Raw genomic sequence first — 13,983 nt, forward strand, 5'->3', positions numbered from 1 at the left:
TTGCCCCGTGATCCTCCCACCTCAGCCTTCTGAAGTGTTGTGATTACGGGCGTGAGCCACTGCAACCGGTCTCACTTAGCGACATACATTTAAGATCCTAGGCCTGCTCATGGCCTGATAGCTCATTTTTCTTTTTCTTTTCTTTCCTTTTCTTTCTTTCTTTTTTTTTTTTAGACAGTCTCGAGAGCAGTGGCACGATCTCGGCGCACTGCAACCTCTGCCTTCCGGGTTCAAGTGATTCTCCTGCCTCAGCCTCCCAAGTAGCTGGGATAACAGGCACTCACCACCATGCCCAGCTAATTTTTGTATTTTTAGTAGAAACGGGGTTTCACCATGTTGGCCAGACTGGTGTTGAACTCCTGACCTCAAATGATCCATCCACCTTGGATTACAGGAATAAGCCACTGTGCCCAGCCGAGAGCTCATTTTTCAAATTGCTGAATAATATTCCACTGTTGGGATGTACCACAGTTTATTTATCCATTCATCTATTAAAAGAAATGTTCGTTGTTTCTGAGTTTGAGCTATTATGAATGAAGCTATTGTAAACATTCATGTATAAGTTTTTGTGTGGACTTAAGCTTTCAACTCCTGTGGGCAAATATCAAGGAGTACAAACACCAGTTGCTGGATCTTATTGTAAAAATATGTCTAGTTTTGTAAGAAACTGCCAAACTCGCTGGGCACGGTGGCTCACGCCTGTAATTCCAGCACTTCAGGAGGCCGAGTCGGGCAGATCACAAGGTCAGGAGATCGAGACCATCCTGGCTAACACGGTGAAACCCCGTCTCTACTAAAAATACAAAAAATTAGCTGGGCGTGGTGGCCGGCGCCTGTAGTCCCAGCTACTCAGGAGGCTGAGGCAGGAGAATGGCGTGAACCTGGGAGGCGGAGCTTGCAATGAGCCAAGATCTCGCCACTACACTCCAGCCTGGGTGACAGAGCGAGACTCCGTCTCAAAAAAAAAAAAAAAAAAAAAAAGAAGAAGAAGAAAAAAAAAGAAACTGCCAAACTGTCTTCAGAAGTGCCTGTACCATTTTGCATTCCAACCAGCAGTGAATGAAAGTTGCTGTTACTCTACATCTTTGCCAGCATTTGGTGTTGTCAGTGTTCTGGATTTTAGCCATCTATTAGAATTAGCCATTCCAACAGATGCCCAGTGGTGTCGCATTGTTGTTTTAATTTGCAATTCTGATAACATATGATGTGGAGGATCTTTTCATGTCTGTGTTTGCCATCTGTACATCTTTGGTGAGGTATCTGCTCAGATCTTTTGCCCTCCCCCCGCTTTTTTTTTTGAGACGGAGTCTCGCTCTGTCACCCAGACTGGAGTGCAGTGGTGTGAGCTTGGCTCACTGCAACCTCTGCCTCCCGGGTTCAAGCGATTCTCCTGCCTTGGCCTCCTGAGTAGCTGGGATTACAGGTGCCTACCACCACACCTGGCTATTTTTTGTATTTTTGTTCATTTTTAAAAATTGGGTGTTGACTTTTAAGAGTTCTTTGTATATTTTGGACACAAGTCTCTTACCAGATAATGTGTTTTGCAAAATTTTCTCCAAGTTCGTGGCTTGTCTTTTCATTCTCCAAATTGTTTTCCACCAAGCATCTAGCATGCCATCATACCTCCCTGTCTATGAGAGTGTGTGTGTGTGTGTGTGTGTGTGTGTGTGTGTGTGTTTTGTGGGGTGGGAGTAGGAGAGAGAAGGACAACATTCGGAAGGAACGGAGGGTACTAGGAATGAATAACTCTTGATGTAGTCTTCAAGGGGCTTCTTATATTCTGATTTGAGAGAGACAATCTCATATTCAATAACAAGGAAAAGCAACGTGAGATTCATTGCAAATGCCTGGCACCCTGCAGCAAGCAGAGATCTGAGGGATTGGAGATGCCGGTAGGGGCTGCATAGAGTCTGGAGGGGGCGCCCATGTGCAGGAGGAGGAAATTGAGGTGAGAGGAGGAATGACCTGGAAAGAAGAGCAAAGCATTCCAGACTGGAGTAGGTGCTGGGTGGCATGAGAGAGTCACGGACCAGGGAGGCCAGCTTAATCCTTCCTCCTGCAGGAGCCCTAGGACATCTGGGAATGGGGTGGGTAGGGAGGGGCTACAGTGGATGCACCCTGGCAATTTGAACTATGCTTGGAACATGGGGTGACAGATTCTGAAGACAAGCTGGGCCAATATTCTCATTTTGCTGCTTCCCCTAACTTCCCTTTTGCCCCCTCCACATGGAAATTCTCCTGCTGGGAGAAGAGGGAGACTTTCACCTAGCACAGTCATGCAGAGGGGAAAAAAAGCTGATTCAAATCTCATTCCTAGACACCTGGCTTCTGCCAGCTCTGACCACCTTGTCTCAAAGATGCAGCTGAAACAGGGAAGGGGGAGCACCAGACAAAAATGGGAGCTTTTCTGCAGAGAGATGGGCTGGCGCTTGGCAAGGCCCACGCTCCGGGCTGCAGCCCAGCACAGCCTCACTGGTCTCCCAGAAAGCATATGAGATGCCTGCTCAGGGCGCTCAGGGTTGGCTGAGGACACAGCCTGACTGCTCTGTTCCAGTCCCTGGTATTTATGAGCCTCCTGTGAGCCCAGACCCAGGTCTGCACCACAGGGGAGGCGGGAAAGGTGCAAATTCTGCTCTGCCCGCCAGCTCCCTGCACTCCAGGAGGTGCCCATAGTGGGCAGAGGATGAGATGTTCAGAGGAAGCCATGGTTCAGGAAAAAGAGCCCCCGAACCTCAACAGCATTAGCACCAAAACCAGACGAACACGTCTCTGGACTGAATTATGTCCCTCCAAAATTCACATTAAAGTGGTAACTCCCAATGTGATGTTATTTGGAAATGAGGCCTTGGGGAGGTAATTAGGGTTAGATGAGGTCATGAGGAAGAGCCCTCAGGATTTTATTAGTGGCTTTCTATGAAGAGGCAGAGAGAGAGATCACTCTTTCTGTTTGCCGGGAAAGGTCCAGTGAAAAGACGGGTCTATGAACCAGGAACCAAACTGGCCAGCATGTTGACCTTGAATTTCCCAGCCTCCAGAACCATGAGAAATGTCTGTTGTTGACGCCACCCAGTCTGGTGTTTTGTCATAGCAGCTGAGCTGACTGAGACAAACACATGAGTGGTGTTCCCTTCCCAGCCTTCCAGCCACAGCTGGCTGTGACCAACACTGGGACACTGGAGACTTTGCTTCTCTGTTCACCCCCTCCACAGTTTACCTTCCTGCTCTGGGCCAGCGGTTGTTCTAGAAGTCTGGTTGGGGACCACTGGGAGTTACCAAGACCCTTTCAGGGAGTCCACTGGATCAAACTATTTTAAAAATAAAACTAAGACCTTATTTGCCCTTTTAGTCTCATTTTTTTAGAGCTGGTGATATGTCAGGAGCAGCTGGAGCCACTTCCTCCAGACTGACCAAGGCTTATCATTGGGGAGAGCTCCAGGGACATCAGGCAACTTGGATTCCAGTCTCAGATTTCCCCTCAGGAAATGGGGCATTGACTTAGATAACAAAGCCTCCTCCTCACTGTAGAAATGGCGTTGTCCCATTTTCCCTGAATCTTGGTGTTCTTTTTCGTAGATTGAGATATAATTTTATATCCCCTACATATCTCACAAAGCTGTTAAGGAAGCCAAATAAATTAAATGTGAGTGTTCTCTAAGAAGAGAAAATTGTTTCATCATTATTAGGTGTAATTAAGAGAGGAGCAACCCAAGGAGAATCGGGAAATGAATATCCCTGCCATCCCAAACCACTGACTTGAAGTGAATTCCTCTCCAGCCTGTCACTCACGCCTCACCAACATGGGCTAAAACCTGCTTGTGTGAGAGTGAGGGACCCTGGGATCTGCCCACCCACAGGTCTTAAGCCAGCCTCTGCTCTGGCAGGGTGTAAACACCCAGAGTAGACAAACACCAGAGGGAGAGCCCTGGATGTAGACACCCAGGGGAACTACTATTCAGGGGAACGAATTGGTCCCATTACCCCATCCCTGTGGCCCCTCCAACAGTGGAGCTGCAGTGAGAGGTGGCGAAAAGCTTCACCTTTCTTGTCTCTTCCACTTTGTAGAGTTCACTCAGTATCTCTGTATTTCTGCTATAAAATGACTACTTTTGGCAGTGATTATGCTGCAAAGGTCACACTGTCTTTTCAGAAGGGCAGTTCAGGTTGGAACTGAACTGGGTCGCGCAGCCACTGGGTGGTGACATTGTTTCTCCGCAGGTGACCTCCAACTCCAATCAGGGGATGCCCAGACCTGCCCAGACCTTGGCTGGGCTCTGAGGCTAACCTTCCAGATGGGATGACGGAGGCTGCAGTTGAGGCCTGAGTCAGGAAAGATGGAGCAGGACATAAAGTCCTGGGCTGGAAAAGAATGAATGTCACAACTCTATTTTACAGACAGTGGCTCCGAAGGGCCTTCATCACACGCATCATCTTGGAGCCCCTCGACCTCTCTGTGAGGCAGGTATGACAGGAGTTCTTACTCACATTTTATAGGATTGGAAACTGAAGTCCAGAGAAGTGACATGGCTTGCTGAAGGCCACATTGGAAGTGACAGAGGCAGGGCTTGGCTGGGCCTTCCGACTCCAGGCCACAGTCCGGGCTTTCTGAGTGCAAGCTCCTCTCATCAGATGCTTACTACAAATGATTCAGGGCAATGGGCCATGGGGACGCAGAAATAAAGATGACATGGGGTCCCTGTTCCTAAAGAACTCAGAAGGCCGGGCACAGTGGCTCACTCCTATAATCTCTGTGCTTTGAGAGGCCAAGGTGGGAGAACTGCTTGAGCCCAGGAGTTAGAGACCAGCCTGGGCAACACAGTGAGACCCTGTCTTTATAAAAAATGAAAAACTTAGCTGGGTGTGGTGGCATGCACCTGTAGTCCCAGCCACTTGAGAGGCCTAGGCGGGAGAATTGATTGAGCCGGGAGTTTGAGGCTGCAGTGAGCTATGATCGCATCACTGCACTCCAGCCTGGGTGACAGAGCAAGACTCTGCCTCTAAAGAAAAAAAAGGAAAGCTCATAGTCTTGGAGATGGGACAGAGGGCAGGGTGACAAGTATATAAACAGACACTTCCAATGACAAATTCGGTAAAAAGATGCCATGTGAGCAGAGAGAAGGACCTGAACTCAGTCAAGCAAGACTTCCGGTTGGGGGTTGATGTGTTCCCCCAAAAGATACGTTGAAGTCCTAACTGTGTGAGGTCTGAATGTGACATTGTTTGAAACTGAGTCTTTGCAAATGTAGTCAAGTTAAGATGAAGTCATCAGGGCAGGTCCCTATCCAATATGACAGGTGTCCTTATAAGAAGAGGAAAATGCCACGTGAAGACCGAAGCAGAGATGAAAGTGACACAGCTGCAGGCCAAGGACCATTGAGGATCGCTGGTCACCGCCAGAAACCAGGAAGGGGCAAGGAAGGATTCTACAGGGTCTCAGAGGGAGCGTGGCCCTGCGGACTCCTCAACTTGACTTCCAGCCTGCACAACTGTGTCTGTGCTTTTCCACGCTGTAGGCCCTGCCTTCGTGCTGTTAATTCTGTCCATCATGTTTTCCTGTACGGTCCCTTCTGAAAGCTCCACAGCCTTCCCTATTGAGCTCAAGTGTCCCCTGTTCTGGGGAAGTATATTCGCCTCCTAGGGCCCTCATGACAAAGCACCACAGACTGGGTGGCCTCAACAGCAGACACTTATGCTCTCACAGTTGTGCCCCTAACACAGGAGAAGCTAGATACATCTGGTGTTTCAGCTCAACGTTCAGAGCTAATTGTGGTCATTCAAGTTTTACAGCTCACAGCCTCAGATCCTATCAACATTGTCTGTGATTCAGCTTATGTTGTAAATGTAGCCAGTCGCATAGAAACTGCTACAATTAAAAGTACACTAGACCCAGAACTGCTTAGTTAATTAATTAATTAGTTTTTGAGATGGAGTCTTGTTCTGTCGCACAGGATATAGTGCAGTGGCACAATCTCAGCTCACTGCAAGCTCCGCCTCCCGGGTTCACGCCATTCTGCCTCAACCTCCCGAGTAGCTGGGAGTACAGGCGCCTGCCACCATGCCCAGCTAATTTTTTGTATTTTTAGTAGAGATGGGGTTTCACATGTTAGCCAGGATGGTCTTGATCTCCTGACCTCGTGATCTGCCCGCCTCGGCCTCCCAAAGTGCTGGGATTACAGGTGTGAGCCACCATGCCCGGCCACTTAATTTATTTTTAAGACTTCAACAAGTTATTCGTTCTCGTGCAGCTCCTTTTCATATTTCTCATATTTGCTCTCACACACAACTTCCTGGGCCCCATCTCTAGGTAATGAGAAAGCAGACAAACTAACTGGTTCTGTGTTTCAGCGAGCTCAAGCGTCTCTATGCCCTTCTGCACGAAAATACTTCCGCCCTTACTCGCATGTTCCATTTATCTCGTAGCCAAGCTAGGGCTATAATACAAGCCTGTCCTACTTGCCAGCATGTCCCTGGAACCATACCTGTAGAAGGCTCCAAATGAAATTTGGCTCCAAATGAAATTTGGCAAATGGATGTAACACACATAGCAACCTTTGGTAAGCTTAGCTATGTTCATGTGACTATAGACACTTATTCTCATATGCTGCATGCTACATGCCAAACAGGTAAGACAGCTGGTCATGTATGGCCACATTGTCTGTCATCATTTGCTCACATGGGGACACCTAAACAATTGAAAACTGACAATGGACCCATGTATACTAGTCATGCTTTTCAAAATTTCTTACGGCTTTGGGCTATAACCCATAAAACAGGAATTCCTTATAATCCTAGAGGACAAGACATTATAGAGCAGGCACATTAAACATTACCACGCATGTTGAAAAAACAAGAAGGGGGTATAGGAGGCCAACTACCACCTCAATCAAAACTACATTTAGCCTTATTTACTTTAAATTTTCTGACTCCTGGTACAGATGGTCAGACTCCAGCAGAAAGACATTGGCACGTGTTATAGGAAAAGAAGAAAGTTTATCCAAAAGTGTTATGGAAATCCCCGGAAGAAGGCCAATGGAAAGGTCCGGTGGATTTACTAACGTGGGGAAGAGGGTATACTTGTGTTTTTGCAGGAGATGGACAAACCGTGTGGGTGCCCTCAAGGTGCGTGCGACCATGGAATGGGACACTGGAGGAACCCAGGGTGGCCAACCATGGACCCGGTCCCGGTATGAGCCATGAGTCAGCTGAGCCTGAATGCAAAGACGAGAGAAGGCCAACCAGAGTCACAACACAGTTCTAAGGTTACATTTGTAAAGAATATCATCACTCAATTTACAGTTTGTTTTTAATCCTTATGTCTTTTGGCAGCTAAGAAGGACCAGCTCCAGGTAAACAATACACAATTGACCTGTAAATCTTGCCAGTTATATCACTGCACTAATCATAGCACATTGCAAACACATAATATCTCTACTTTGATGATTTTTGGTCGCATCCCTGGGCTATGGATTCCTGTTAATCTGTCCAAGCCTTGGGCTGCCACACCTGCTTTGCATTTTGTGAAACTTCTAACTCAGCTGACTCATCGTGCCTGTACAGCCTTAGGCATGATCATTTTTGCTACTGTTTACTTGGTCATGCTAATAACTTCTGTTGTGATATCTTCTGTACCTCTGCATAATTCTATTCAAATAGCTCAGTACATGAAGAACTGGATGCGCACAGCTGACCAAGCATGGCTACTTCAGAATAAAATTAACACTGAGCTACAAACTGAAGTGGCAATGTTGAAATCCACGGTTCCATGGTTAGGGGCACAAGTACAAAGCTTGCAGTTGCAGCAGCAATTGCGTTGTCATTTTAATCACACTCATATTTGTGTAACCAACTTAGAATACAACCAAAGTGAGTATCCGTGGGACCTTGTGGAAGCCCATTTGCAGGGAGCGTTCACATCCAACATCACCTTTGATATTGGTGAATTACAAAACAAAATTCTTGATTTAAATAGGCAAACTCAAGAATTTCAGCCTTCTTTAGAAGACGGGACCAAATTCCAGCAAGGCCTGGAGAGCCTCAACCCTTGGACCTATCTAAGGCACCACAGTAACATCTTATATGTAGTTCTTGGAATAAGTGTTGTTTTGTCTGTGTCTTCTGTTTATAGTCTGTAAAATCGGATGGACTGCCAATCAGAGAATGAGAGCTGCCCAGCCTGGCCTTACATTCTTTCAATTAATTCATAAACAGAAAGGGGGATATGTAGGAAGCCAAAGGCCCATGGGATGTGACCAACTCAGCATTCCACTGGAGGCTATATGATCAAACAGAAAACTGTTTATCATGAATGCAGGATGTGAGCAAACTCATGACTGCTCCTGCCAACAGAAGGTTTGCTGGAGGCAATCACTCCCTGGCGCTGAGGTTATCTACTGCAACATTTAGCCTGTTGTTTGAAGAATGCAGTCTTGCAAGCCTACTCTAGACTGAGCAGCTGACCCCTTCTTCCACCCGACTTCTCGCTCTTTTGCCTAATAAATAAGGAGGGCTGTGTAAAGCTCAGGGCCCTTGTCCACTAGGGGCAAGGTGCCCTCTGACCCCTTCTTCAAAATATACTCTTTTGTCTTGTCTTTTACTCCCATGTTCGCCCCGCTTTGTTCAGTCCCCCTAGGTCCATGCAGGTTACAGTGGAATCCGTATTCACGTGCGTATTCTGGCTCATTTCATACTACAGAAGCAGTGAGGTGAGTTTTGGACAGAAGTCATGTGGCCTGCAAAGTTAAAATATTTATTATCTGGCCCTTTAGAGAAAAAAATTGCTGCTTGGTCTGGAGCGGCATTTTTCAAATGTGAGCATGCATTATGAGTGACCTGGAAGGCTGGCAAAATGAAGAATTTGATTCAAGAGGTCTGAGAGCAAGCCTGAGATCCAGCACTTCCGTCAGGCTTCAGTGATGTTGATGCTGCTGATTCAAGGACCACGCTTTGAGAAGCAAGGACCGAGAGCAGCTCCGTCTGATAGAAATATACTGTGAGCCACACAGGCAATTTAGAGTTGTCTAGTGTACGCATTAAAAAGGTAGAAAGAAACAGGTGATGTTAATCCAATAACATTTTATTTAACTCAATATACCTAAAATATTGTCATGTCTCATGTACCCAATGTAAAGAAACCGAGATATTTCATATTTCTTTTTTTACACGAAGTCTTTGAAATCTGGTGTGTATATATCTATATCTATATATAGATAGATAGATACAGATATATATTTTTTTGAGATTAGATATAGATATATATTTTTTTGAGACAGAGTCTCACTCTGTTGCCAGGCTGCAGTGCAGTGGCGCCATCTCAGCTTACTGCAACCTCTGCCTCCCGGGTTCAAGCGATTCTTCTGCCTCAGTCTCCCGAGTAGCTGGGACTACAGGTGTGCACCACCATGCCCAGCTAATTTTTGTATTTTTAGTAGAGACAGGGTTTCACCATGTTGGCCAGGATGGTCTTGATCTCCTGACCTCGTGATCCGCCCGCCTTGGCCTCCCAAAGTGCTGGGATTACAGGCATGAGCCACCATGCCCGGCCTGAAATCTGGTGTATATTTTATACTTACAGCTCATCTCAGTTTGGATTGGCCTATTTCATGTGGCTAGTGGCCATCATACTGGACAGTGCAGCTCTAGAGTACAGATTGGAGCCAGGCTGCCTGCGTTCAAATCCCAGCCCCACCACTGGCTAGTTGGGTACCTTGGGCAAGTTGTGTGCCCTTTCCACATCTGTTTCTCCACCTGTAAAGTGAGGGTAATCAAAGCACCTCCTCATGGTGTCATTTTGGGGATTGACATGGTTAGGCTTTGTGTCCCACCCAAATCTCATCTTGAATTATAATCCCCACAATCCCCACATGTCAAGGGGGAGACCAGGTGGGGGTAATTGAATCATGAGAGTGGTTTCCCCTGTGCTGTTCTCGTGATAGCGTTCTCATGAGATCTGATGGTTTTATAAATGTTTGGTAGTTCCCTCTGCATTCATTCTCTCTCCTGCCACCTGCTAAGGTGTCTTGGTTCCCCCTCTTCACCTTCCGCCATGATTGTAAGTTTCCTGACGCCTCCCCAGCCATGCTGATCTGTGAGTCAATTAAACCTCTTTCATCAATTACCCTGTCTTGGGAAGTTCTTTATAGCAGTGTGAAAACGAACTAATACAGGGATTATGTAAGCTAACAAAGAGCTAGAACAGTGCCTGGTGTGTAATAAGCTATCGTTCTGTTATGATGACGGTTCTGCACAAGAAGAACCTTCTTTCCCTCCAATAAAGCAAGGAGGTGGTGCCATGTTTCCTGCTTCCATCCCTGGGGCCAGACTGTGGAGTTTAGCATGCTCTCTCAGTTCTCAGCCTGGTCATTCCCCCTCGCTTTAAGGATCCTGCCTTGTTCATTCATTCCACAGGTATTTATTGAATGTCTACCGCGTATCAGATCCTGTGCCTGGGGATACAACATGAAAACACACAGACAAAAGCCCCCTGCCTCCTGGATCATGTTCTAGTAGGGTAGTAGGGAGAGTCTTACATGGAACGTAATGAAAACAGAGTGTACTAGATCTAAGGTCATAAGCATCATGGGGGAAAGTGAAGCAGGGTGAGGGGGATGGAAAGTCCTGAGAGGGCCCTGAGGCCAGGGTGGCTGGAGCAGAGTTGCGGAGAAATGAGGACTGAGGTCAGAGAGGTGTGGAGTTGGAGGCCATGGTGCAGGGCTGTCTACGCCATTATAAAGACTTCGGTTCTTCCTGAGTCAAATACAGAGCCGAGTGGAGGGCTTTTGCCTAACAACTTCAAGGTCTGAATCACACCTTATCAGGCTGCTGTGCTGAAAACAGCCTGGTTTGGGTTGGGTTGGGGTAACCAATCATCCTCCCTGGCCCTGAACTGAGGGGCTCACTGGGATGTGAGGTCACCCTAAAACAAGGAGATCAGTTTTATCTTTTGTCCTCCTTTCATAAATAATCTGTGTCCCCATAACGTCCATTTTAATGTATTTGAGTCAAAATATGCACATCCTCATAGGACATAATAGTGTCGTGTGCCCTACATTAACATAATGGCATTACGCAACAATTCTCATGTCTTGCTTTCAGTAATCAACACTATTTTTAAGAGCCACCCGCTTGCTGTTCATAGCTCTAGGTCTGTCTCTCATGGCTATACAGTATTCCACGGTACGCACCTGCCGCCTTTGACTTGTCCAAGACCTTGCTTGCCTCCATCAACACAGTCACTCAAAATCATTACCAAGGCATCCTTCCGTAAGTCCATTTATGAACCCAGGTAGAAATCTCTCTGGAGAGCCACGCGCAAGTGGCTCTCTGAATCAAAGGGCACACATGCTGCTAACTTTTAAGCTGCCAGCTTCCCTTCTGGGGTACGCATTGCAGTTTGCGCCACCACCAGCAATACTGAAGTCCGGGCCCCGCATCACTGCCAGCACTTGAAGTCTGGCAATTCTGAGGGGCAAAAGGCAGTGGCTCTTAATTTACATTTGCATTTCTTCAGCTTAGTTTCTCTTGTTCACCATTTGGGTTTCCCCTGCTGTGAATCACCTATTAATATCCATGGCCGGTTTTTTCTTTTGGATTTCCTTTTTCTTGTTGTTTTGAAAGAAACTTTGTACATTTTAATCCCTTTTCAATTTTAGTCACTGCAAATACCTTCTTAGTCTGCCATCTGTTAGCTTTGATGATGAACAGAAAGTCTTACTTTAGATGTAGTCAAATCCATCCTTTCCCCCTTACATTTGGTGCTTTTTGTGAGGTTTAAAAAGTGACTTTTAAGGACAACTTAGAATGAAAAACAATCTGAAGCTATGTTTAGAATAAAATAAATATGCAGGAATTATTTTCTGTAAGTAGGGCTTCAGAAAATATCAATCTTACTTTGCCTCTATTATTACTACCTAATTCTGGGATTTCTTTTTCCTTTCTGTCAAGCCTGAACAGGTTGCGAAAAAAGGAAACCACTTAAAGTAAACTTGGTTTTCCTAAGTTTTTCTAAATACAGCTTTAAAATGCAACACTCCCTTAACAAACTCTGGTGGAGGGAAGTGAACGGAGAACTGAGACTCAAGAGGCCTGGGTTCCATCCCGCCCTTCACGGCACACTGCATATGGTTTTAAAACCACACAAAACTCTGCACATCTGGAAAGAACAGCAAAAATCGAGAATAAAATATATATATATATTTTAGACAGAGTCTTGCTCTGTCGCCTAGACTGGAGTGCAGTGGCACAATCTTGGCTCACTGCAAACTCCGCCTCCTGGGTTCAAGTGATTCTCCTGCCTCAGCATCCTGAGTAGCTGGGACTACAGGCGCCCGCCACCTTGCCCAGCTAATTTTTGTATTTTTAGTAGAGACAGGGTTTCACTATGTTGGCCAGGCTGGTCTCAAACTCCTGACCTCGTGATCCACCTGCCTTGGCCTCTCAAAGTGCTGGGATTACAGGCGTGAGCCACTGCACCTGGCCTAGAATAGATTTTAAAAGATTTGTTTCATAAATTTTAGAAACCTAAAGAGGTGATTTGTGAAAGAAACCAGATTTTCATTAGTTTACAAATATTTACAAAATACTATGTACTACTCAGTGTCTTCTTTACTGGATTATAAATGTAGAAACACGGAAAAGTAAACACAGGACCTGTCATGGTCCATGTTCAAGGACATTTGGGCCAGAAACAGATATACTGATGGACAACAGGTCCACGGGAGGTGGGAGAGAATTTAAACGTGTAATTTGAACATTAAACAGCCAGGAACTTCTGGAAAATTCTCTTGTGCTGCCATGACCAGTATCAAAGAACTTTACAAGGCTGAGGAGAGCCCACCAAATATTTTAAGTGTTTTGAGTCTAAAATCTGGGTATTAAGGCTTGGGCCAAGTGGGAGAAAAAGCAATCTTAGGAAAAGAAAGTGCTAAGTCTGGTCTCTGGAGTTTAAGTCTTGTGTAATCACAGGCAAGAATAAGGTGATTAGGCCCAGTGCGGTGACTCATGCCTGTAATCCCAGCACTTTGGGAGGCCGAGGCGGGTGGATCACGAGGTTAGGAGATCGAGACCATCCTGGCTAACACGGTGAAACCCCGTCTCTATTAAAAATACAAACAATTAGCCGGGTGTGGTAGCGGGCGCCTGTAGTCCCAGCTACTCGGGAGGCTGAGGCAGGAGAATGGCGTGAATCCGGGAGGCGGAGCTTGCAGTGAGCCGAGATCGCGCCACTGCACTCCAGCCTGGGCGACAGAGTGAGAGTCCGTCTCAAAAAAAAAAAAAGAATAAGATGATTAATATTTTCAGAACTGTCCACTTCAAACTCTGATTCTCATGAAGGCAAAAATGGTGAAAGGTAGTATTCACACTCCCAATTAGAAGCCTGAGAGAACAGCAAGAACAGCCGGCACAAGGACGTTGTAGAAATAACACAAGAGAAGACCCACACTGGGGATTCTAAAGCTGCTCCTTTGTGTTTCGATGGCCTTGCCACCGAACAACTTTTCCCCTTCCAGTCACACAGGGGCCACTGGAATCCCAATCCCTTGACAAAACATCAGATGCCTGAGATGTTTATTTGATGACTGGTTGAACGGGAGGAAAAATAACTCCTTTTCTCTCGTCTTTGGAGTTCACATATTTAAACAAGAAGCCTGTCTTTTGTGCCTGTCACCATCGTGTTCTGTGAGGAGCTTTCAGTCCTTTACTCAAGGCAGAAATCCTCAAGGCTTGATTTTCTTGTTTGGGCCTCTTACATGAAACAGACACAGGCTGTTGACAGAAATGTTGAAGTGGCCATGAAGTCTGGAGCCCGGATGTCGTTCACCTGCCAAACAGTGTCAAGGGTGAAAGGCAAAGATCGAAGGCCAAAGCGCCCCTAGTGTCCCCTGCAGCAGGTCTCAGTCAACTTTAATGGATCTATTAATAGAAAGAGGCTGGACTGCGCAAGGGAAGGGGGACTAGCCTGGCTAAAAGCAAAATAAAACACATCAACAG

General features: G+C 46.3%; 1 protein-coding gene across 3 annotated transcripts in view; it reads right to left on the reverse strand.

The window, feature by feature from the left end:
* Positions 1 to 9,054: 9,054 nt before the first annotated feature.
* Positions 9,055 to 13,983, reverse strand: part of ENTPD4 (ectonucleoside triphosphate diphosphohydrolase 4) — a 34,836-nt gene continuing 29,907 nt past the window's right edge. For 2 of the 3 annotated variants that reach the window (XM_063726592.1, XM_054561352.2), the window contains one exon: positions 13,544 to 13,813. In XM_063726592.1, the coding sequence (XP_063582662.1) occupies positions 13,810 to 13,813 (4 nt within the window). In that variant the 3' untranslated portion in view covers positions 13,544 to 13,809. Of the gene's footprint in view, positions 13,814 to 13,983 lie in introns of all 3 variants that reach the window. The other variant, XM_024251421.3, reaches the window with a different exon arrangement.

This window comes from Pongo abelii, chromosome 7 (genome assembly GCF_028885655.2).
Source record: "Pongo abelii isolate AG06213 chromosome 7, NHGRI_mPonAbe1-v2.0_pri, whole genome shotgun sequence".
Taxonomy (NCBI): Eukaryota; Metazoa; Chordata; class Mammalia; order Primates; family Hominidae; genus Pongo; species Pongo abelii.